The following is a 23,704-nucleotide window of genomic DNA, read 5'->3' as shown; positions in this document are numbered from 1 at the left end:
TAAATCTTTAATTGGATGTTTATTTGAAATTCCAGCAATAGTAAAATAACAGAACAAAGTATACAGTACACAACAGTAAAAGCAATACAAAGGGACCACGTCAGGATATTCTATACCCATCCAGCATTTAACTCACCAGAATCAAATACACCAGTGCTTTAATGGTTGCCTACTCCATATAATATTGTCCAACTATATATACACATCAACTGTACATGCCATGTCATGTCATAAGTAACACTGCATGCTTTTATTGACAATGGTTCTCATTGCAGCTTTAACAAAATGTAACATAATGCAGCATTTATTTTTTGTTTTTGCAAATGAAGAAATAAACCAAGAGTTAAAAAATTAAATGAGTTTTTATCAGTAATTTGACAGTGGCCAAGTGTAGTACATGACCTTTTCATCTACTAGCTTTTAACTATGGCATAGTGTTTTTTTCCTGATTGTTGAAAAGTAATGTAATGAATACGCATGACAATGACCATTCTAGCATTAAAAAGACAAACGATCTTCATACTCAACAACAATGCATGTGATTCTCTAGTGTGCTACAGAAAGTAGCCTTTTCAAATCTATTATAATGAATTTCCCCAATAAATATATACAATAAATAAAATACATTAATTGATATTTTCAACATCCTTTAGGCTCTATATACACATCAGATGTTTCCCCCAGAATTAACCATTTTGTGTGACTAGGTTATAACAATAGGTTTATTATTAACTATCATACTAAGACACTGCTCAACACACCAGTGCACTGTCACTGCTTAGCACATCTCTATCACGGCGGTACCCAATCCATTCCACTAAGTGGATGCGCATTTTTGTTCTGCCCGTTACTAACATGCCTGATTTAACTAGTCAATGGATTAGTGACTAGTTTAGTTATTAAATAGTAGCATCGAACAAAACAAAAATGTCAGTCTGAAGAATAGATTGAGGAAAAGGTTAAGATCTTTAGTGGAACCTCAAGGTAAAGTGGATGACAGCTGGGTCTTGCAGGGATCCTTTTTACCACAGAGGGGTAGTATTGGCCCGTCCTTTTCATTTACAGGTCGTGGGTGAATAGGCAGGTGCTTGGGGGCACATTGTCACAACTTTGGCCATGGGTGGCAACCCAGAGCAGCCCGATACCTCCCTGAAACAGAGCCAAGCCTGGTCTGGAATAGGTTACTCCAGTCTGATTCTATGTATCCCAGTCCAGTTTGATCCATCCTAGCCTGACAATCATTTTATGAAGACCAGGTACAATGCCATCGACAGACAGGTAATCGCCACAGCATGGTGAAGTCTTGTCCCGATCACTGCAGCTGAGAGGGACAGCGATTTACATAATTCAAGTTTAGCAGACAATCTTATCCAGAGCAACTTGGTGGTGAAGGCATACATTTTCATATTGAGAATTTAACCCACAATAATAATGCTCTACCAACAGAGTGGGGAGACAAGGGAATGAGAGAACAAGAGAGAAAAAAGGATATCAATAGACTGTATAGCAATGAAGCTGTATAGCGTTACTCTTTGCGCTGCAGTCAAAAACACAAAAACCCAGTATTTCAATATAATACTGTCTGTTACAAGATAGATCTTACCTTTATAGAACACTCCCCACACACCCTTCTTCTCAGAGAGTAGCCAGCTGTTGAGACGAGGCACCTTCTTGAGGTATGCACATGTACAGATGAAAAGAATCCCAAACACCACAATCCCATCGAATGAGTACACTGAGGAAAGGAGATTAACAAAAATACAAGATTTGTAGACACAGATCTAAGTACATCGGGGTGAAGAATCTACTGTAATATTATTTCCCCCCTGTATACTGCTGTTTAAGTACAGTACAAACCGGTTATGCCTCAAGCCACAGAAATATCTCTCCTTCCTCTGCACACTTTAAAGCATCAGACTCAATGTCAGGGGCGTGGGTTCGGGCCTCACTTTGGGCAATGCTTTTCCTGGTAACAAATATTGAGCAGATATTCAAATCAGTCTTGCTAGCTCAATTCGAAAGCTGCTTTTCAAGTAGCTAGATTTACTCTGTGTATTTATGAACTTCCAGTTGCACCTCATACGTCAAGCCTCAATCACTCCTGCAGTGTCAATGCACTCTGGTACACCAGAAGTTCATTAACTTCTAATGGAACCCTTGCTTCATTGCATTGCTAAGTGTTCTCTGTGTTGGAGTTATCAATTATATGCATCAATTTGTATCAGAAAATGCTAGGCAGCAGAAGTGGTAGCAACAGTTGAAATTTGAACTTCTGTTGTGCAGATCATCAGATGGTGCATGCATAAAAGTTTGAGGATGGACGCTGTAGGTGTGAACAAGCCCTTTGTAGACTGCTTAATTGACACTTAATGACTTGACCGGTGTAACACAATGCAGTAGATGGATATTGGTAAAAATAAAGTGTAACCCTTTATTTGACCTAAGTCAAGCCAGAGAGCTAGCCAACTAAAAAATGAACCACTATTCTACATAAAATACTCAGCACATACCTCTTCATAATCTCTCTTATGACACAGTAAAAGAGGACGTACAGCAAAAATAATATGATGCTTGCATCGTAAACAGCATGTTGTGTGACATTAATCACATTAATTAGCATGGCCAATTCAGACAGGAAACCCAAGTGAGCATTCGTCAGCGACGAATCAGCTGATGCTGGGATATCTCTAATCACAATATCGGATTTCATGCTGACTATTTAATCATCTGGCTACTTAGTCTGATGTGCGCTAGTCATACTAGCACGCGGGTGCAAACCTTCCGGAGTCAGTGCATTGTCAGTGTCCCTGGTATCTGTTCCATTGGCTAGCTCATTAGCTGGAGGTGGTACAATGTCAATGACTTTCCCACACTTGTGACTTTTTAAATTGCAATTAGTGTCTGTGTATAAATAGACAATGAGTTTGTTGGCTCTCATGTGGATGCACTGAGCAGGCTAGATACTGAGCCATGGGGAGCAAAAAATATCTATCAAAAGACCTGTGTAACAAGGTAAAGGAACTTTATAAAGATGGAAAAGGATATAAAAAGATATCCTATGCCTTGCAAATGCCAGTCAGTACTGTTAAATCATTTATTAAAAGTGGAAAATTCGGGGATCTCTTGATACCAAGCCAAGGTCAGGTAGACCAAGAAAGATTTCAGCCAAAACTGCCAGAAGAATAGTTTGGGATACAAAGAAAAACCCACAGGTACCCTCAGGAGAAATACAGGCTGCTCTGGAAAAAGACGGTGTCGTTGTTTCAAGGAGCATAATATGATACTTGAACAAAAATATGCTGCATGGTTGAGTTGCCAGAAAGAAGCCTTTACTGCGCCAATGGCACAAAAAAGCTTGGTTACAATATGCCCAACAACACCTTGACACACCTCACAGCCTCTGGCAAACTGTAATTTGGAGTGACGAGTCCAAAATAGACCTTTATGGTCACAACCATAAGCGCTAAGTTTGGAGAGGGGTCAACAAGGCTTATAGTGAACAGATCATCATCATCCCCACTGTGAAGCATGGTGGTGGCTCACTATGTTTGGGGGTGTGTGAGCTGTTAAAACACAGGGAAATGTAGTAAAAATGTATGGCAAGATGAATGCAGCATGTTATAAGAAAATACTGGCAGATAATTCGCATTCTTCTGCACAAAAGATGCGTATGGGCACTCTTGGACTGTCCAGCATGACAATGACCCTAGGCACAAGGCAAAGTTGACCCTACAGTGGTTACAGCAGAAAAAGGTAAAGGTTCTTGAGTGACCATCACAGTCTCCTGATCGAGCCACTCTGGGGAGATCTCAAACGTGTGGTTCATGCAAGACGACCAAAGACTTTGCATGACCTGGAGGCATTTTGCCAAGACGAATGGGCAGCTATACCACCTGCAAGAATTCGGAGCCTCATAGACAAATATGACTAAAGACGCCTCTACCACTCAATACAATAAAACATTTCTAACAGTTACCAGCCTTCATTTTCCCTGCATTGAATTACAGGTAACTCTTTTAAGTTAGCTATCCGTTAGCTGATGTTTTTCTAGCTAGCTACAATAACATCAACCAGCTTTTGCAGCTGTTTGAATTTGAGCCAATGAGAGAAGCTTGCAGTGCGGTATACACTCACCTAAAGGATTATTAGGAACACCATACTAATACTGTGTTTGACCCCCTTTTGCCTTCAGAACTGCCTTAATTCTACGTGGCATTGATTCAATAAGGTGCTGAAAGCATTCTTTAGAAATGTTGGCCCATATTGATAGAATAGCATCTTGCAGTTGATGGAGATTTGTGGGATGCACGAAGCTCCCATTCCACCACATCCCAAAGATGCTCTATTGGGTTGAGATCTGGTGACTGTGGGGGCCATTTCAGTACAGTGAACTCATTGTCATGTTCAAGAAACCAATTTGAAATGATTCGAGCTTTGTGACATTGTGCATTATCCTGCTGAAAGTAGCCATCAGAGGATGTGTACATGGTGGTCATAAAGGGATGGACATGGTCCGAAACAATGCTCAGGTAGGCCGTGGCATTTAAACTATGCCCAATTGGCACTAAGGGGCCTAAAGTGTGCCAAGAAAACATCCCCCACACCATTACACCACCACCACCAGCCTGCACAGTGGTAACAAGGCATGATGGATCCATGTTCTCATTCTGTTTACGCCAAATTCTGACTCTACCATCTGAATGTCTCAACAGAAATCGAGACTCATCAGACCAGGCAACATTCTTCCAGTCTTCAACTGTCCAATTTTGGTGAGCTCGTGCAAATTGTAGCCTCTTTTTCCTATTTGTAGTGGAGATAAGTGGTACCCGGTGGGGTCTTCTGCTGTTGTAGCCCACCCGCCTCAAGGTTGTGCGTGTTGTGGCTTCACAAATGCTTTGCTGCATACCTCGGTTGTAACGAGTGGTTATTTCAGTCAAAGTTGCTCTTCTATCAGCTTGAATCAGTCGGCCCACTCTCCTCAGACCTCTAACATCAACAAGGCATTTTCGCCCACAGGACTGCCGCATACTGGATATTTTTTCCTTTTCACACCATTCTTTGTAAACCCTAGAAATGGTTGTGCGTGAAAATCCCAGTAACTGAGCAGATATACTCAGACCGGCCCATCTGGCACCAACAACCATGCCACGCTCAAAATCGCTTAAATCACCTTTCTTTCCCATTCTGACATTCAGTTTGGATTTCAGGAGATTGTCTTGACCAGGACCACACCCCTAAATGCATTGAAGCAACTGCCATGTGATTGATTGATTAGATAATTGCATTAATGAGAAATTGAACAGGTGTTCCTAATAATCCTTTAGGTGAGTGTATGTGCTCATTCCGTAGAGCAGCATAGATTGGATTTATCTATCAGGTTCACTTCATGACTGAGTGGTTGGCTGCATTGTTGTTACTGCATATTGTTGGTGTATCCTTGCTCTGCATGTCATTCTCCCATGTTACGCCCAGGATCCACAGTTCTACTTCGGTGCCGGCAAACTGATTTGTCAACACAGTGCCGGTTGTCATCACAGATCTTGATACTCCCCATTCAAATCAGTTTGCTGCAGGTTGCCTCCTGATGATCCTGTTGTCGCTGCAGCCCACCTGGTCATCCCTGAACTTGTCCGGCTGGCGGTGCGGTCAATCTGGATTGCTGCTAAAGACTCTGCACATGGCGTCTGCATGCATTGACCTGCTGGTCATCTGTCTATGCGAACTGCTGCCATGGCCCAAGGCAATGTTCTCTTAGACTCCTCACCTGACAGTGCTTGAAGAGGTCTGGCCACCCCTCAGAGTCCGGCTCCTCTCCAGGTTTCTTCCTGGGCTGACATTGCCGGGGAGGTTTCCTAGCTGTTGTGCATCAACCTGCTAGTTCTAGTGGGTTTCCGGCTGGGTGTATGTCAAGTCATAGCAAGTGCAAATTTTCAAGGACCTGCGATAATTTGACTGATTCATGTGTTGCTGATTTCTGATGCTGAGACCGCTTGTTAGATTGCACACTACATTCATAATAAATGCCAATATCTAGGAGTGCGAATTTTCATGGTCATACGTTGTCTTGTATGTTGTGTGTTTTGTCATTTTAATCAAATGTGCTGCAGGTGGTTGGCGGGGGTCTCAGATCATGTTAGGCGTGTGTGATCACAAGGTAGCAAGTCATCTTCTGTGTGGTGATGAACGGTTGCATAGGTTTGTGCACTGTTCCATGAGCGAGTTATCGTGTGCCGGGTGTCTTTGGAAATGGGTTTCTAAACCATTGCTTTTTACTTCAATATGATTGGGCTGCATCTCCACACGCTAAAGGTCTGTCAGATATTCAGTCATTCCAATTAATTCAATAAACCTTGATCTTCCAGAATCAGACTTTTTATCTGAACATAACCCAAAATCTAATGATGCTTAAGCCTGTTCTGTTGTGGTTTATTCATGTTTTTAATTGCTTCAAAACATTGTTGAAAAATAAATGGCATTTACTCGAAAAGGGTATTGACATTGTTGTATATAAAAATAAAGATATCCGTAGCTTTTTGCACATAAACTAAATCTGCAGTAGTCTGACGATTTGCTCCACAGCCAACATTGTCAAAATGTTGCTGTAACCCCCGGCACGTGAATGCATGTTTGCAATCTTGAACACCCACATAGAAAAAAGATTTACCTGCATGAACGTAACCTGTGATTATTATGGCCACCAGTGATGGACATTCAAAACACAAATGAAAGAAATAAACTGATTATAAACCTGCACTCTTAGCTTACTCCATGTAATGTTTTATCTTGAAGGCAGTGACATGTTACAGCTACCTAACAAATAGTTGCCTAATCTATTAAATAATCCCTGTAAAAGTTATTTGGTGCAACTCATCCTGTGTTGTTCAGTGCATTTGACAAATAAACCTTGAAACTTATAAAGATATAACCCCAGGTAGGCCTATTGCCTATCATTGTTCTAAAAATTATGCGTTGAGTAGATAACTAAGTAACATTTTATATTACTCTGCTAATATTATCATGTATTTAGTCTAACAGGCACACTGTGAAGACAGAAAAAACAGCTATATTACAGAAACACCCCTCCCATCAGCTTCTGTTAGGACAACTGCGTACCAACACGGACCAGGGTGAATTACAACAATGACAAAACCTGGTTCACAGCCAAATTCAGATGGCTGCGTTTGGAAAAGGAGGAAGCGTTCAGGAGCGGGGACAGAGACAGGTACAGAGAGGCTAAATACAGCTTTGGTAAGGCAGTGAAGGAAGCCAAGCGCCTGTATGGAGAGAAATTAAAACAACCGTCCTCCAACAGATAACCAAATATGAGACTAAATCCCTCCACTCCATTAATGACCTGCAACTTTCCAATGACCTGAATGAGTTCTACTGCAGACTTGAAAAATAAGGGGCAGTCCTGAACAACATATCTTCTCCCGGTGTGTCCAGCCATCAACACTAACCCCCCACCATCGGGGCCCATTCACATTCACCCATCCCAATCATCCCCACCTCTGCCACTACACTGCAACTTTCAATCCTGGAAGGGGACCTTAACAGACTATTCAAGAGACAGAACCCCCGAAAAGCAGCAGGACTTGACGGTGTCTCCCCATCCACCCTAAAGCACTGTGCAGCTAAACTTTCTGCTGTGTTTACTGACATCTTCAACACCTCACTGAAGACATGATGCATCTTGGCCTGTTTCAATCCCTCCATCATCATCCCAGTACCCAAGAAGCCTAGGATCATAGTACTTAACGAATACAGAGCCGTCGCCCTGACATCTGTGGTTATGAAGTCATTTGAGCGTCTTGTGCTACCTCAAGACCAGTGTCTGAAATTCACTTTTTGGCTCACCTGCCAAATGGACTGGTAAATGAAAAAAAATCCACCAGCCAAGCATATTTTTTACTGGCCAAAATAATAATAAAATGATGTCACAAACATTCATTTCAGTACATTTCATTGAGATAATAAGGGATTATGTTGAATAAACCTTTTTATTTCCAATGACAAATTATCTCCAAACCTCCATTTCTCACAAAACAACATCTGCACCTCCAGACACTTTGTCAAGCTTGTGAATTTTGCAGATGACACCAGCCTCAGACTTATTTCAGATGGAGACAAGTCCACCTACAGGTGGGAAATTAACCATCTGGTGTCCTGATGCAGTCAGAACAACTTGGAGCTCAACGTACTCAAGACAGTGGAGATGATATTGGACTTTAGAAGAAGCCCAGCTGCCCTTCACCCCATCATCTTGGGTGGCTCCCCGGTCCTGTATGAAGACAGGTGATGTGTCTTCCTGTCTTCATACAGGACCTGAGACAACCTGTTCTGCTCTAACACCCTCCCAATCATCCTCTGCCTTGAGCCCCATCTTGTTTGACACTCTAATCAACAAGTGCTCCAGCAGATTTAACTCTGGCTGTGCCTTACTCAGTCGGGTCTTCTTTTTCCCCACTGTGCGAGAAACTGTTAGCAGTTGGTTGCCCGTTTTACTTGACACAATCTGCTGATAATAACCACATCAGTAGCTTGCAATCTCCACAGCTCTGCTGTCACTAGAAATTTACAGTTTGCGAACAATTCTTTGTTTTGATTTAATACTGACTCGAGAGTAACAAGTCCTTATTAGTGACATGTTCAACTGCATCGTTCAGTCTAATGGTTTGCAATGGATTTCTACTACATTATTGGTTCCATATGCAGTCCCCCAGCTAAGAGCTCTGAACAACAGCTAATCACATTCACAGAGAAAAGTTAAGCAAGTCAGGCAGAATTATAAGAACATGTTTATAACTAATAATTGGACTCAGGCTGCAATGAATGCAGTTGATTGTGATTGTGATGATTCACATATCTACATGAAAATATACACTGAGTTTTGTTTTAATTTCTCTTGAATGACTCAATTAAATTGTATCGTTAATTTAATAAAAACTGTTTTGCTCATTCAAATGGCTATATTTGTATATATTGGTACAAATTGCACTATTCTGGAATTACTTCTGGCACCCTTTTGAAACAAGACAGAGCCTTAGCTAATTTTCCATTATTTCATGGTATTTTATAAATGAGGTACTTTTTTATTATTGATATTGATAAAAAACTAAAAAACAAAAGAAGCTATTTATTTTGGTTATATGTATTTGTTTGTCATGTTTTGGGCCTAGTCGTCCATGTTTAACAATCTATATAGTAGTATAGTAATCTAAATCTAACAAGCTAGAGGGTTCCATGTGCAGTTCAGTACAGCTAGTGTTCTTCAACGTAACCAGAAGTTAGCAGCCTAGCTTCTTTCTACTCTTGCTTAACTTACTACAAAGTTACCATATACAAGTTCAGAAAATCACTTATGTTATAAAACAATATATTTCTCTTCTATTAAATGCATTGGTCATAGTTTGCAGAGATGGGCTCTCATTCAATGCCCTACAGACTGTACACTTGTACGATACACATTGTAACGTGAACAAGGCAAACAATTCTAAACAAACAGGTGGAGGCAAGGCTTCTTACCATAGATCTCCACTATTCTGGGATGTTCTACTGAGTAATGTGAGAGATGCAGACTCAGTCACAACCTTTAAAGCTTGGGTCCCAACCCTTTAAGGCTGGACTCCTTCGTTGGTCATTGTCAGATAAGTCAGCTCAGTCAGGCGTTACGACAGGTCTGTCATGTATTGCTTTTCCAGACATGACTCAATAGTTCCAAACTGCTGTATACACTGGTATTTGTGGTGTTATACTTGCATTTCTACTGCGGTCACTGGAAGGGTGACACAAACCCAGTTGGAGAGATGTCTACCCCAGCCTGGTCGTTGTGCCACTGGAGGTGCCAATGTACAGGGGAATTAGGAGATTAGGTAAACCAGGGGTAATTGCCTCTGTGAAGTTACCACAGTGACCAGCGGACACCCTGTCAATTAGTAGGACAGAGACATCCGACTGGATAGCAATTATTTTATAATTTATATTTTCAAAACCGAAACGCACATTTGCTTATGGTTGTACAAATCCGATTTTTTTAAACATTTGTCCAAACCGTTATTGTTCACAGCATGATTTTCTTAATATGTTATGTTTTTAGAAGCATGGTGTTTTTTCATATGTTTAATGAATTCAATTATTTGAATGCATGTTCAAATCATCTGTCATGTAATGTGTGTGAGACACCTGTAGGCATCATTAAGTAATTGCTTCATTACTCAATGAGCCAACAGCATACCCCCCTGCATCCCAAATCCTGGCTTACCCCTTAAGCAAAAAATTGTCCTGGTACCCACAGGAAAGCAATGTAGAAATATACAGTACCAGTCAAATGTTTGTAAACACAGACTCATTCAAGGGTATTTCTTCATGTTAACCATTTTCCACATTGTATAATTATAGTGAAGACATCAAAACTATGTAATAACACATCGAATCATGTAGTAACCCAGTGCTGCTCAATCCTGATCCTGAAGATCTACTGTCCTGTAGGTTCTCTTCAACCCCATTTGTGACTAACCCAGTTAAGCTTTTCATCCAGCTAATTATAAGAATCAGGTGTGCTAAATTAGAGTTGCAGAGAAAACCTACAGAACAGCAGATCTCCAGGAACAGGGTTGGGCAGCCCTGTAGTAACCAGAAAAGTGTTAAACACATTTTAAATTCTTCAAATTAGCCACCCTTTGCCTTGATGACAGGTTTGCACACTTAGCATTCTCTCAAACAGCCTCATAAGGAATTCACCTGGAATGCTTTTCCAGCCGTCTTGAAGGAGTTTGCGCATATGCTGAGCACATGTTGGCTGCTTTTCCTTGACTCTGCATCACAATTGGTTTGTGTAATTAAGGAGGATATGTCATGTGATGCAGCACTCTCTTGGTCAAATAGCCCTTACACAACCTGTAGGTGTAATTAGGGTAATTGTCCTGTTGAAAAACAAATGACAGTCCCACTAATCATAAACGAGATGGGATGGTGTATCACTGTGGTAGCCATACTGGTTGAAAGTGCCATGCATTTTTATTAAATCACTGTCACCAGCAAAACCACCCCCAAACCATGACACCACCTCCTCCATGCTTCACGGTGGGAATCACACATGCACTGATCATCGGTTCCCTACACTGTGTCTCACAAAGACAGAGCGGTTGGAACCAAAAATCTCACATTTGGACCCATCACACCAAAGGACAGAATTCCACTGGTCTAAAGTCCATTTCTCATGCTTATTGGCCCAGGCAAGTATCTTCTTATTAATGTCCTCCGGTAGTTTCTTTGCAGCCATTCAACCATGAAGGTCTGATTCATGCAGTCTCCTCAAACAGTCAATGTTGAGATGTGTCTATTATTTTAACTTTGTGAAGCATTTATTTGGGCTGCAATCTGTGGTGCAGATATTTGCTTATATCTAAGGTTGTTTACTGTAATTAATTTATCCCCTACAGGAAAGGAAACTCTGGGTTTTATTCTCCTGTGGTAGTCCTCATGAGAACTAGTATCATCATAGCGCTTGATGGTTTTTGTGACTGCACTTTAAGAAAATGTCCCGGATTGATTGACCTTCATGTCGTAACGTAATCATGGACGGTTGTTTCTCTTTGACTATTTGAGCTGTTCATGCCATAATACGAACTAGATAATAATGACATTATAATGGCCTTATATGTCCTAACCACAACTTGTCACAACACAATTGATTGGCTCAAACGCATCAAGAAGGAATTCCACACAATAACTCTTAACAAAGCACCCCTGTTAATTGAAATGCATTCCAGATGAATACCTTGTGCAGCTGGTGTAACAAATGCAAAGAAAACCATTAAATAATCTAAATTGGAACCTGGAGTGCTTACATTCTTTTTACGGAGGACGGAGGCCAGCATTGTGCAGCCAGCAATCCCAACGCACATTATTTCACATACACCAGTTTGCCAAAAGTACAGCGGATCCAAAAGGTCTAGGTTTTTGTAAAAGAATGAAACAAAGATAAATCATGTCAGAACTTCCACTTTTAATGTGACCTATAACATGAACAATTCAATTGAAAACCAAACTGAAATCTTCAAGGGGGAAAATTTAAAATTACCTGGTTGCATAAGTGAGCACACCCTCTCATAACTGTGGATGTGGCTATGTTCAGAATTACAACAATCACATTCGAACTCATGTTAAATAGAAGTCATTACACACCTGCCATCATTTAAAGTGACTCTGGTTAATCACAAATAAAGTTCAGCTGTTCTAGTAGGATTTTCATGACATTTTCTTAGTTGCATCTCAGAGCAAAAGCCATGGTCCGCAGAGAGCTTCCAAAGCATCAGAGGGATCTCATTGTTGAAAGACATCAGTCAGGAGAAGGGTACAAAAATAATTTCCAAAGCATTAGTTATACCATGGAACACAGTGAAGACAGTCATTATCAAGTGGATAAAAAATATGGCACTACAGAGACATCACCAAGAACTGGACATCCCTCCAAAATTGATGAAAAGACGAGAAGAAAACTGGTCAGGGAGGCTTCCAAGAGGCCTACAGCAATGTTAAAGAAACTGCAGGAATTTCTGGAAAGTACTGGCTGTGTGCTACACGTGACAACATCTCCCGTATTCTTCATATGAATGGGCTGAATTCAATTTAATATCTGGGGGTGATCTGAAGATGGCTCTGTACAGGAGATGTCCTCGCAATCTGACAGATTTGGAGCGGTTTTGCAAAGAAGAGTGGAAGAAGAGTCAAGATGTGCCATGCTAATAGACTCCTACCCAAAAAGACTTAGTGCTGTACTGAGCTGATGTATTGATTAATTATACCATAGTATAGGAGAGTAAAAAATTACTAGCTACCTGTGTTGATAGTAAAGTACAGAGTTCATGTATTTAGACAGTAGGAAAATGCAAGATGAGAAATACAGAGCTGGACTAATAAAAGGAACAAGACCAGGCTGCTTGAGACCATAGTCATGTGTTGCTCAAATGTCAGTTATTTTGTGAGATGTTGTCCCACCTTCTTGCCCATACAAAAGCAGGTGTTTCTGAACAGTATGGCAGACAGACTGCCACAGATTTTGAGTTAGTGTCTTTCTGTCTCTATTTGCAAATATTAATAAACTGTATTTGTGTTAGAGTATTTTGATCTCTACCTTACCTGCCTTGAAGGATTCTGACTTTAGATTTATATCACAGCTACTATGCCAATAAACATCTTCTGCAATGTATTGTCAATGAATCTGAATGGCTCTGCTAGCGGGAAACCATATGCATCTAGAGATATATATGTTCTTGTATTAATTCAATGAAAACCTTCTTTGTTATTATATTGAAATGGCTTTCACAAGAACAAAATTTATGTAATGGGAAATTTGCCATTGGGCTGATGGGCTTTCTGTCTCTTAGGAGTCTCCTACCAAGCCCCACTTTAATCGGGATAAAATCGAAAAACAGGATAATTTTGCCAGGATAGTTGGCATGAAACTCTCATATCGTCCTGACCCTAATTACAATACAAGTAATTTATTACTAGTTTCCTTATTTTAGTAACTCCTTTACCCCTTATTAGCCAGCTTGCTCCGGTGACTGGGATATAAGATGGAAAGTGATAAGCGAGTTCCTGCAATAAAATAAAATTTGAGGACTTCTTCCGACTGAAAGCATCCCAGTTCAACTGATGGCCATGACCAAAAACGACCAAGGTCCGCATAAATTTTAACCATTGGCAGCAGACCAACTTCATGCAACTGGGGCCAATGCAATGGATTAGGGAGAGGAGACTCATTGGTAATGTACTTAGGCCACATGTCTGCCTTAAGCGGGCTCCCTTATCCAGTGAAATAACCTCTCACCAATGCAATACGGGGGCAGCCTTACTGGCCTGCTCCTTTTATCCCATGCCATCCCTAGCAGTCAATTTATCAGAGGGAACTCCTTGGACTATACTCAGCCCTCGAATTTTAACTAGTCGTGCTCAAACGTTTGCATACCCTCGGAGAATTGGTAATATACAGCTCAGGAAAAAATTAAGAGACCACTGCACCTTTTTCATTATTTTCCAAAAAAGTCAAAAAGGAAGGTTTTGAGTGAGGAACAGAAGGGTTAAAATTAAGAGACCACTGCAAATTGAACGATTCTGTTCATCACTCAAAACTTTCCTTTTCAACTTCTTTGAAAAGAAACATGTGAGTAGGCAAAACACATTTTTGTTTCTAATGGGATTCACGTTCAACTATAGGTCATAACAGACAATCATAAAACAAAACATGGCAACAAAGAAAAAAAATGACCCCTGTTCAAAAGTCTGCATAACCTTAGTTCTTAATACTGTGTACTGACCCCTTTAGCATCAATGACAGCGTGCAGTCTTTTGTAATAGTTGTCTATGAGGCCCCAAATTCTTGCAGGTGGTATAGCTGCACATTCATCTTGGCAAAATGCCCCAAGGTCATGCAAAGTCTTTGGTCATCTTGCATGAACCGCACATTTGAGATCTCCCAAGATGTGGCACGATTATATTAAGGTCAGGAGACTGTAATGGCCAATCCAGAACCTTCACCTTTTTCTCTGCTGTAACCACTGGAGGGTCAACTTGGCCTTGTTCTTAGGGTCATTGTCATGCTGGAAAGGACAAGAGCATCCCATGCGCAGCTTTTGTGCAGAAGAATGCAAATTCACTGCCAGTATTTTCTGATAACATGCTGCATTCAACTTGCCATCAATTTTCACAAGATTCCCCATGCTCCTGGAGCTCAAACCCCCCCCCCAAAAACATCAGTGAGCAACCACAATGCTTCACTGTGGGGATGGTATTCTGTTCACTATAGACCTTGTTGACCCCTCTCCAAACATAGCACTTATGGTTGTGACCAGAAAGCTCCATTTTGGTCTCCTCACTCCAAATTAGTGTGCCAGAAGCTGTGAGGTGTGTCAAGGTGTTGTTGGGCATACTGTAACCTGAATTTTTTGTGGGCTTGGCTCAGTAAAGGCTTCTTTCTGGCGACTTGACCATGCAGCAAATTTTTGATAAAGTATTGTCGTATTGTGCTCTTTGCAACAACCACACCGTCTTTTTCTAGAACAGCCTGTATTTCTCCTTAGCTTACTTATGGGTTTTTCTTTGTATCCCAAACAATTCTTCTGGCAGTTTTGGCTGAAATCTTTCTTGGTCTACCTGACCGTGGCTTGGTATCAAGAGATCCCCGAAATGTCCACTTCTTAATAAGAGATTGAACAGTACTGACTGGCATTTGCAAGGCTTTGGATATCTTTTTATATCCTTTTCCATCTTTATAAAGTTCTATTACCTTGTTACGCAAGTCTTTTGACAGTTCTTTTCTGCTTCCCATGGCTCAGTATCTAGCCTACTACATCAACATGAGAGCTCATTAACTCCTTGATTATTTATACACAAGACACTTACTGCAACTTAAAAAGCCACAAGTGTGGGAAATTCACCTTTACTTTCCATTTTCACCTGTGTGTCTGACCTTGTGTCAGTAACAAGGCCAAACATTCAAGGGTATGTAAACTTTTGATCAGGGCCATTTGGGTGATTTCTGTTATCATTATGATTTAAAAATAAGCCAAACAACTACATGATAATAAATGGCTTCATATGATCACTATCCTTAAATAAAATACTTTTTTGCATGATCAGTCATTATCAAAATCAATGCCAATATTTCACAATTTCTGCCAGGGTATGCAAACTTACGAGCACAACTGTATATGTCCAACGTCTGCCAATAGAGATATTAGTTTGCATTTCATTTTGGGATAGATTTTGAAAAGCCAAATGCACGTCTACCACATTTTAAGGTGGCCAGCTCAGATATGCAATTTGCTAATGAACTTTTTTCCTTGTTTGTAAGCCACCAGGAAAGTGTTTGGGAGTTAAGCACAATTTGCAAACAATCTGTTATTTTTGAACGACTCTTTACTGACTCAAGAGTAACGACTGAGTTGTTCAGTTGTATTGCTCATTTGAAAGGCTGACAGCAGATTTCTACAACAATTCTACTGGTTTCATATGTGATTTACCATCAACATTGCATCATGTGAGCGGAGAACACTGTCTAGTCTGAATGGAGCAATCAGGCAGAAAATTGCGAGTTTAGTAATTATAATTGGACGCAGAATGCAGTAATTAATTCTGTGTACTGCTTATTGAATCAGGGTATTTCCTGCCATTTAAACTCTTAGGTGGGTCGCCAAAACTATTGCAAGTTTTTAAGATGCCAACTGTAGAGGATTTGGGTCCGATATTTACTGCCGATATTCAATATAATGACATTTCGATGCCTAAAGCTTCGTTCACACCAGACACGGCATAAAATATATATACACACACACACATACATACACATACATACATATATACACACACATACATATATATACACACACACACACACACACACACACACACACACACACACACACACACACACACACACACACACACACACACACACACACACACACACACACACACACACATATTCCCTCATATGTTTTAACCAATCAGATCTAGGATATGTCCCGCTGAAATATTTAGCGTTTCAAACTTTGATCTGGTAGCCTATTACAAATAATTAATGAGCTGTGAAATCTATTTTTGCGATCCCATAAACCCGTAATTGAAAGCCACATATTAGCTCTTCTTCGGTGGTACATCAACTTCCGTTTCTGATACCGTACGGAAAAGCACCGCACAAGTTGGAAAATTTCAACTCATGCGACACACCTGCCGTACCGCAACCATAATCTGGCCGAGTATGGTAGATTAGACGCAGCGGTGCGGATTGCTTTCTATTGAAATGAATGGACTTCCGCCGGAACGCATAAAGATTGCCGTGTCTGGTGTGAACGAAGCTTAAGAATGAAATTAAAGTACATTAAAAGTTATTTAAATTAAATATTTTTTTCTTGCATACCTAATAGTGTACCCACTGAACAGTAGGGAATAACAATAATTTAGGCTTTAAAAATCCCAATAGAGCACCAAAAATGAATGCAAAATGTTCCATTTCTTTAGCTTTTGTTACGGTACTGGAGAGGCTGAGAATCCACAGCAAATAAAAACAAATGGTGCCTCTCAATGATACTGACGACCATTCCTGGATTTAACACTGAAAATAATCTAAAATCCAAAGTAAACAAAGCATCTGAAAGTGGTTCAAAATGCGTACTTGTATTCTTTCTAGAGCATACAGCAAAGACGGAAGTCAACTGTTGGTTTTCAATTGCAATTCTAAAACTAAGAACACAAAATGGAAAGTATGGTACTGCCATTTTCATGTACAGGAACAAGTTAATTTTCTGACTGCTGCCGGAAAGAAATTCTAATTCTGGCTGTCTAAAGACATATTGGATTATAACTGTAGTTGGCTTCACTCATCACTTTTAGAGCCCCACTGCTGTCTTCATTGATTGCTGAAGTAATTTAGCACACATGTTAATCCAGAACGATTAAATACTTAAAATGTGACTCATGATAACTAGCAGTGATCTTCACTGGCGATGATGGCATAGTCAAACTCTATGTTTATCAACTGCACTCACGAATATCACATACAAAATACATGAGCAGCTTTTGTCCAACTTTATAGAGATATTTTGGAGCACATCATTATTTCCATATACAGAATCATCTTATCCAACTATAAACAGTTCCTATCTACAAGTGCTGCTGTTCAGATCAGCAGACCATAGCTAGTAGCTGTCTAACATGTACACAGTTAATCAAATGGTTTGTTGCCTAAATGGTGACTGTTAAGACAATAACAATCAGCAACCCGACTATCTTATCATTTAAGCTTAGTTATGGCCACATTAAAGAAGGTTAATTATTGTTGCAAATAACAGTCCTATTAGTTATCCACCTGTTTAGCTAGCTACTACTTTCTAGCTCATTTGTTCCATACTAGTCCGGTTATAAGTGAGCGAAACAAAATCAAGTTAACTAGCTAATCGTTATTGCCTATTGTTTAGTAGATTAGCTACTTATTTAGTGACTATCTAGCTTACTTATTGCATCCATGCCCGGGCACATTACTAGTAAATTAAATGTTAACATATACAATCATCTTTCCTTACTGTGGGAGATTAGAGCAAGAGCATGCACACATTCTGATGGCTCTTTTTGTTGTAGCAAAATGTTTTCAATCAACACTGTTGTTTCGCTTGATATGTAGAGGGACTATCAAACCGAAGCCGATACAACAGGGCCGATAGCAGATTTACTAAAAAGACCATACTGACACAGATATACCAGTCGATCTCTAGACATAATGGTAGTAGTAACCTTTTGGACTTAATAACCAGAAAAGGAACCAGGCAAGCCTAGTTCAGCCGGCCCGCAATTAAAATTAATAAACATTGTTGCCCTCACTACTTTTTGAAAATGTCCAGCACATTTACTACAATAATATCTTTTAACCATGATAATTTGTCACTATAACAGTGAAATGAAATTTTCATACCGTTTCATCTCTAGTAGAAATGTAGTGTCTATTTACTTTTGCATTGTCAAACCAATTAGTTCAAATTCCACAGTTTCAAACACTTTCCACAGTTTCCACACTCGAAACTAGCTCCCTACAATAGCTCACATCCAAACGAGCAACAGAAATAACAGGGTTGCTACAGTACATTCAACACGTTAAATTAGAAAGATCACAGTAGATGGCTAACTAATAACTATACAGTAACTATAATGAAAACAATGACAGTTGAATAGCCAACCACTAGGCTATGTGAATTATGCTATGCAAACAAAATCGAAATCAAGAGCAATATTTGTTTGTTGTCGGTGCATTTCGTCCATCGCAATATAACTAGCCAATAAACAGTTTTACTTCAGGCTTACTTTAATGTAGCTACTGAAGCTTGTAGCCAGCTAAGTTTTAGTCTATCCTAAACAAATCGTAATGCCTAATTTGTTTTGTCCGTGGCGAAGATCGAACTCTGGTCGACTAAGTAGCAGTCCACATCTCTAACCATTACGCTATTTATCAATGGGTAATCAGTCAGTCACTCAGGCACTCAGAAAAAGGCATTCCCTCTTCTTGGCCAGCTCCGCTTACACAGACCGTCAAAAAGCTATAAGGAAAGGCAAGAAGAACCTGCATTCTCTTTTTCCTTCACAATGCGCACACCTAACCATTGTTTCAAAAAGTCTTCAATAATATTGTGGAAAAATACCTATATAAACATTAAACATGTGATATGTATTCCTGACCAGCAAGTGACACCACCGTGCAGTGAGTTAAAAAGCCTAAGACTAAACCTTTTTTTTGGCCCAATTTGACAAAAGCCTCAAATGCTTCAGAAGGCCTTGACATCCAGTCACTATTCAGATCCAAATGTGGCGGGTGCATAGCTCGGTCACGCTGTTATACATTTGTTCCTGTAGTGCTCGCCCATAAAAGGGCCAAGTAATACAATTCTTCTCTTAAATATATTTTGCCATTCATGGTATGACAGTGAATATAAATAGTGGTGTGACAGCAATAAAAGGGCTAAGAAGAAAAACATAGCTGAGACAAAAATTACTAAGTCAGAGGCAGGAAATGAACTGGGGTCAAAACAATTAGTTTGCACATCAAAGTCGGGAAACTTTCCACAACACTAGAGGATCTGCTGGTACTGGAAACTATCCTGCATAGTCTCGAAATGCAACTTTTACACTTGCCATAAAATGTATCTTAAATACGAAGCCCCGCTGCTAATTTGTGATTTATTATTTTATTATCTAATGTTTTAATTCATAACTAGGCCACATTCAAAACCCTTTGTTTACAAAACATGTAATTTATAATGTCATATCTTTTCAATTCACAACCTACTCAGTCACAATCAGCCATTACCACAACTGCTACTCATATTTTGATGTTATCTTTTAGATTTGTCCTTTCATATTGGTGCTGCTAGTTTTGGTGGTTTTAGCCAGATAGCTACTGAAGTTAGACCAATTGATGTTGGTTAAATTTGAACAACTAGGTGGGATTTGTTCTGTAAAAAAAAACAGTTACAGCATTTTGCAATTACTCACTGGTCAGAAAGCGGTTCCACACCAATGACCAATAGAGAATGACAATCTGAATAAAAATACGAAAAATTTAATTACCTGTTCCAAAAAAGTGCTAACTCAAAGTTTGAAGTTCTTCTTAGCCTAGCTAATGTTAGCATAAGGTTCCTGGTAGCTAGCTATAGAGTCTTCTTCCGCTTCTTTGCTGTTTTTGTAGTGTATGCTGTAGTAGACAAGGGAGGAATTGACAGTTTGTAATCCTGGTCTCTAGCTGCCATTAAAGATTCTTACAGTAAGTGAATTTCGCTCCCTATGGAGTACTTAGACTATACAGCTCTGGAAAAAATTAAGAGATCACTCTTCTTTAAGTCAGCATCTTTACATGTATGGCAGCCATTCCATTCCTGTGTCTGTTAAATTCCCACACTTTACTTTTCATTGAAGTACTGATTAATCAATCAAATGTATTTATAAAGCCCTTTTTACAACAGCAGTTGTCACAAAGTGCTTTTACAGAAACACCCCGCCTTAAACCCCAAGGAGCAAACAACAGTAGTGTTAAATTTCAGTGGCTAGGAAAAACTCCATAAGAAGGCCGAATTTTAGGAAGAAACCTAGAGAGGACCAAGGCTCAGAGGGGTGACCAGTCCTCTTCTGGCTGTGCCTGGTGAGACATTAAGAGTCCAATTGGAATAATTAATAAATGCATGTGGGCTAAATCCAGAGTCTATTTAAATTTAGACTAGGTCAGAATTATGACCAGATGGACAAGGACAGGGACAGCAAGGGGCCCCCCAAACCAGGTACTCCGCAGGTGTGGGCCAGGAATTGCCAGCAGAGTACAGCCCAATTGCAAAAGTGCGCAACAGAGAGATAACAACAAGCCATTGACTCTTCCCCCAAAAGGCATTGGAGGGAGGGCATCCCAGTGGTGACGAGAGCCCACCTGGCAAGACACCAAGTACAAGGTTATCCTGGAAGAACACCTGCTTCTTTCTGCTCTGACAATGTTCCCCAACTATGAGAATAGTTTTTTTTTCCCAGCAGGACAATGCTCCATGCCACACAGACAGGTCAATCAAGGAGTGGATGGAGGACCACCACATCAAGATCCTGTCATGGCCAGCCTAATCTCCAGACCCGAACCCCATTGAAAACCTCTGGAATTTGATCAAGAGGATCGATGGTCACAAGCCATCAAACAAACCCGAGCTACTTGAATTTTTGTGCCAGGAGTGGCATAAAGTCTCCCATCAGCAATGTGACACAGTGGTGGAGAGCATGCCAAGACGCATAAAAGCGGTGATAAAAAATTTGGGTTATCCCACCAAATACTAATTTCTGAACTCTTCCTAAATTATAACAGTAGTATTTTGTTGTTTTAAAAATGAATATGAATTTGTTTTCTTTGTATTATTTGAGGTCTGAAAACCAGTTTTGACCAGTTGTTGTTTTCTACAAATAAATACTCTAAATGAAAATATTTTTATTCGTAATTTGGGTGTAATGTTAGTAGTTTAAATGTTAATTTTACTCAAACACATACCTATGAATAGTAAAACCGATAAATACTGTAGCTGACTTATTTAGTGATTTGTTTTGGAAGGTGCTTTCATGAGCGTTCTGGGAGGTGAGAAAGTTCCGACCTCTGAGTGGGAAAATACACCTGAACGCTTTTTAAAATCTTGGAGAAGTAACAATAGGTTTTACATCACTCGACATGGTAGTGTTTGTGGTGATATATTAGAAAACAAGAATTACGTGCTCTGTGCACAAAAAAAGTCAGTGTATTTGTTTATTTAGGTCGTACTCATTAACACATACTCAGGTGATTGTGATGTTAAATGTGAACGCTCCCAACTAAAATGTCTGAAATTAAACAGATTCCAGAATCTACTAAAATGTTGAGGGAGGAGTAGATGTCATTTCAAGGATTAAAACATGACAATTTAACTTTTTATTTGGAAAAAACATATCAGTTATTCAAAACATGATATCAAAAAAGTTAATAATGTATGTTTTTTAAGCCATGCATGTTTTTTTTCTTGATCAGCAATTCAAGTTGTAAGCCCTAAACCTCTGCACTCGTGAACAACTGATTCGTTGAATTTCATTAATTTCGACAGTGAACAATTTATCGTTCGCTGGTTGAAGTGTCTGGTGTTCAGTGGGCTTTACTGACACAAATTAACAAAACTCGAAAGGTGTGTTGTTTTCACTGAATGACACCAAGAGATCAGAGTCAATAAAAAGTCAAACTAACCAAATCTATCTAGAGTACTCATCAGCAGTTCTTGTCCTGCCTCCATTTGTGGCCCTGCCTAGCAGTATTGTTATTCACTAAAATTAATGGACGACAAACATTACTTACTAAAGTCCCTCACAGAAGGGCAACTTTAATTGGAAGGTGTTCCAGGCTCATATAAGCTGTACGCAACAATAGCCTGGGGACGAGGTTATTCCAGAAGTCCTGCCACTCCAATGACCACAACTAACAATATTATAACAACCTCAGTGCTGCCATCATGGTCTGAAAAGAAAAATAGTTATTTCAACTTAGATTGGGACTAAGTTGTTAAAAAACATTTTTAACAGGGTTGTTGAAACATAACTAAGTACAGGTATGCTTTTTAATTATTGACTTTTTCAGCAGTAACAATAATCGATTGTTGATGCTGGCAAATGCTGCTAGCTCCTTTTTTCAAAAACAAACGATAACGAGTTTGCTCACAAGTTACATGATTTACAAAAAGTAAAGTTGCATTTCAAATCATCTGTTTATAAATCAAAATGTTAGCTTTGGAAATTGTTGGCTAGCTAAGGTATGTAGTCACGTCAACAGACATGTACAGCTATCTAACAAAGTAGCCTGCACAAATCGATTCACAAAAGCAGCTAGGCAAGCAAGCTAACGCGTCAGCTTCTTAGCTTTGATAACAGTGCATCTACAGCAGGATTACCAATAAAATGACATGTAGTATTACATTTACCATTTGTCATGTTTGCAGTTTGCTGTTGCCCAAGACTTCGTTGAAATCTCAATTGTTTTCAATAATCCATGTTGTCAGATCTTACCCTCCTGTCTCTCATCTGCGTCTTGTGAGCAACATTAAAGAAACACTTCCGGGTCACGTAAATCTGGAATTTTTCAAAATAAAAGAGACCAACGAATTACTTAAAAACTGAGATTAATTGAGTTTATTATGCCAATGACAGAATATGGAATACATATTGCCTCATAACTAATAAACTATTAAATATTCCACAGAGAAAGCTGTGTAGGAAATGTCCAGGAGAATGTGTAGAGTAAGACAAACCTGTCTAATCATGGGGAACAGTGTGATACATCTAGCAACACAATATTTCCACAATGTAACTTAATGGATATGAAATACATATTTACTCATACAGAAAAAACGAGTCTATACGCTGCAGTGAATGTATTGTAGGAAATGTTCAGGAAAGTGGATAGAGTAATTATATGCAAAAAAATCAAGGGGCACTCTGTATTTGCAATTGTTGCTGATGTTTTACATACATTACTGCGGCGTATAGAACAGTTTTTTTATAGGCCAATATATATTTCATATGCATTGAGTTACATTATGGCCAATGGGGTGGGCGGAGTAAAACACCAGCAACAATTGCAAATACAGAGTGCCCCTTGATTTTTTTGCATATAATTACT

The 23,704-nt window shown here is 39.6% G+C and overlaps 1 protein-coding gene across 1 annotated transcript; it reads right to left on the bottom strand.

Moving 5' to 3' along the window:
* Nucleotides 1-23,112, bottom strand: tmem167b (transmembrane protein 167B). The gene is made up of 3 exons (XM_010866354.3): nucleotides 23,007-23,112; nucleotides 1,604-1,735; nucleotides 1-1,321 (listed from the first exon to the last, which is right to left on the bottom strand). The coding sequence occupies exons 1-3, from the start codon at nucleotides 23,014-23,016 to the stop codon at nucleotides 1,239-1,241; spliced, it is 225 nt and encodes a 74-aa protein (XP_010864656.1). The 5' UTR covers nucleotides 23,017-23,112; the 3' UTR covers nucleotides 1-1,238.
* Nucleotides 23,113-23,704: the final 592 nt, after the last annotated feature.

Source organism: Esox lucius, chromosome 17 (genome assembly GCF_011004845.1).
Source record: "Esox lucius isolate fEsoLuc1 chromosome 17, fEsoLuc1.pri, whole genome shotgun sequence".
NCBI classification, from domain to species: Eukaryota; Metazoa; Chordata; class Actinopteri; order Esociformes; family Esocidae; genus Esox; species Esox lucius.
Note: the sequence above shows the minus strand (reverse complement) of the source record. Positions and strands in the feature narration are given on the sequence as shown.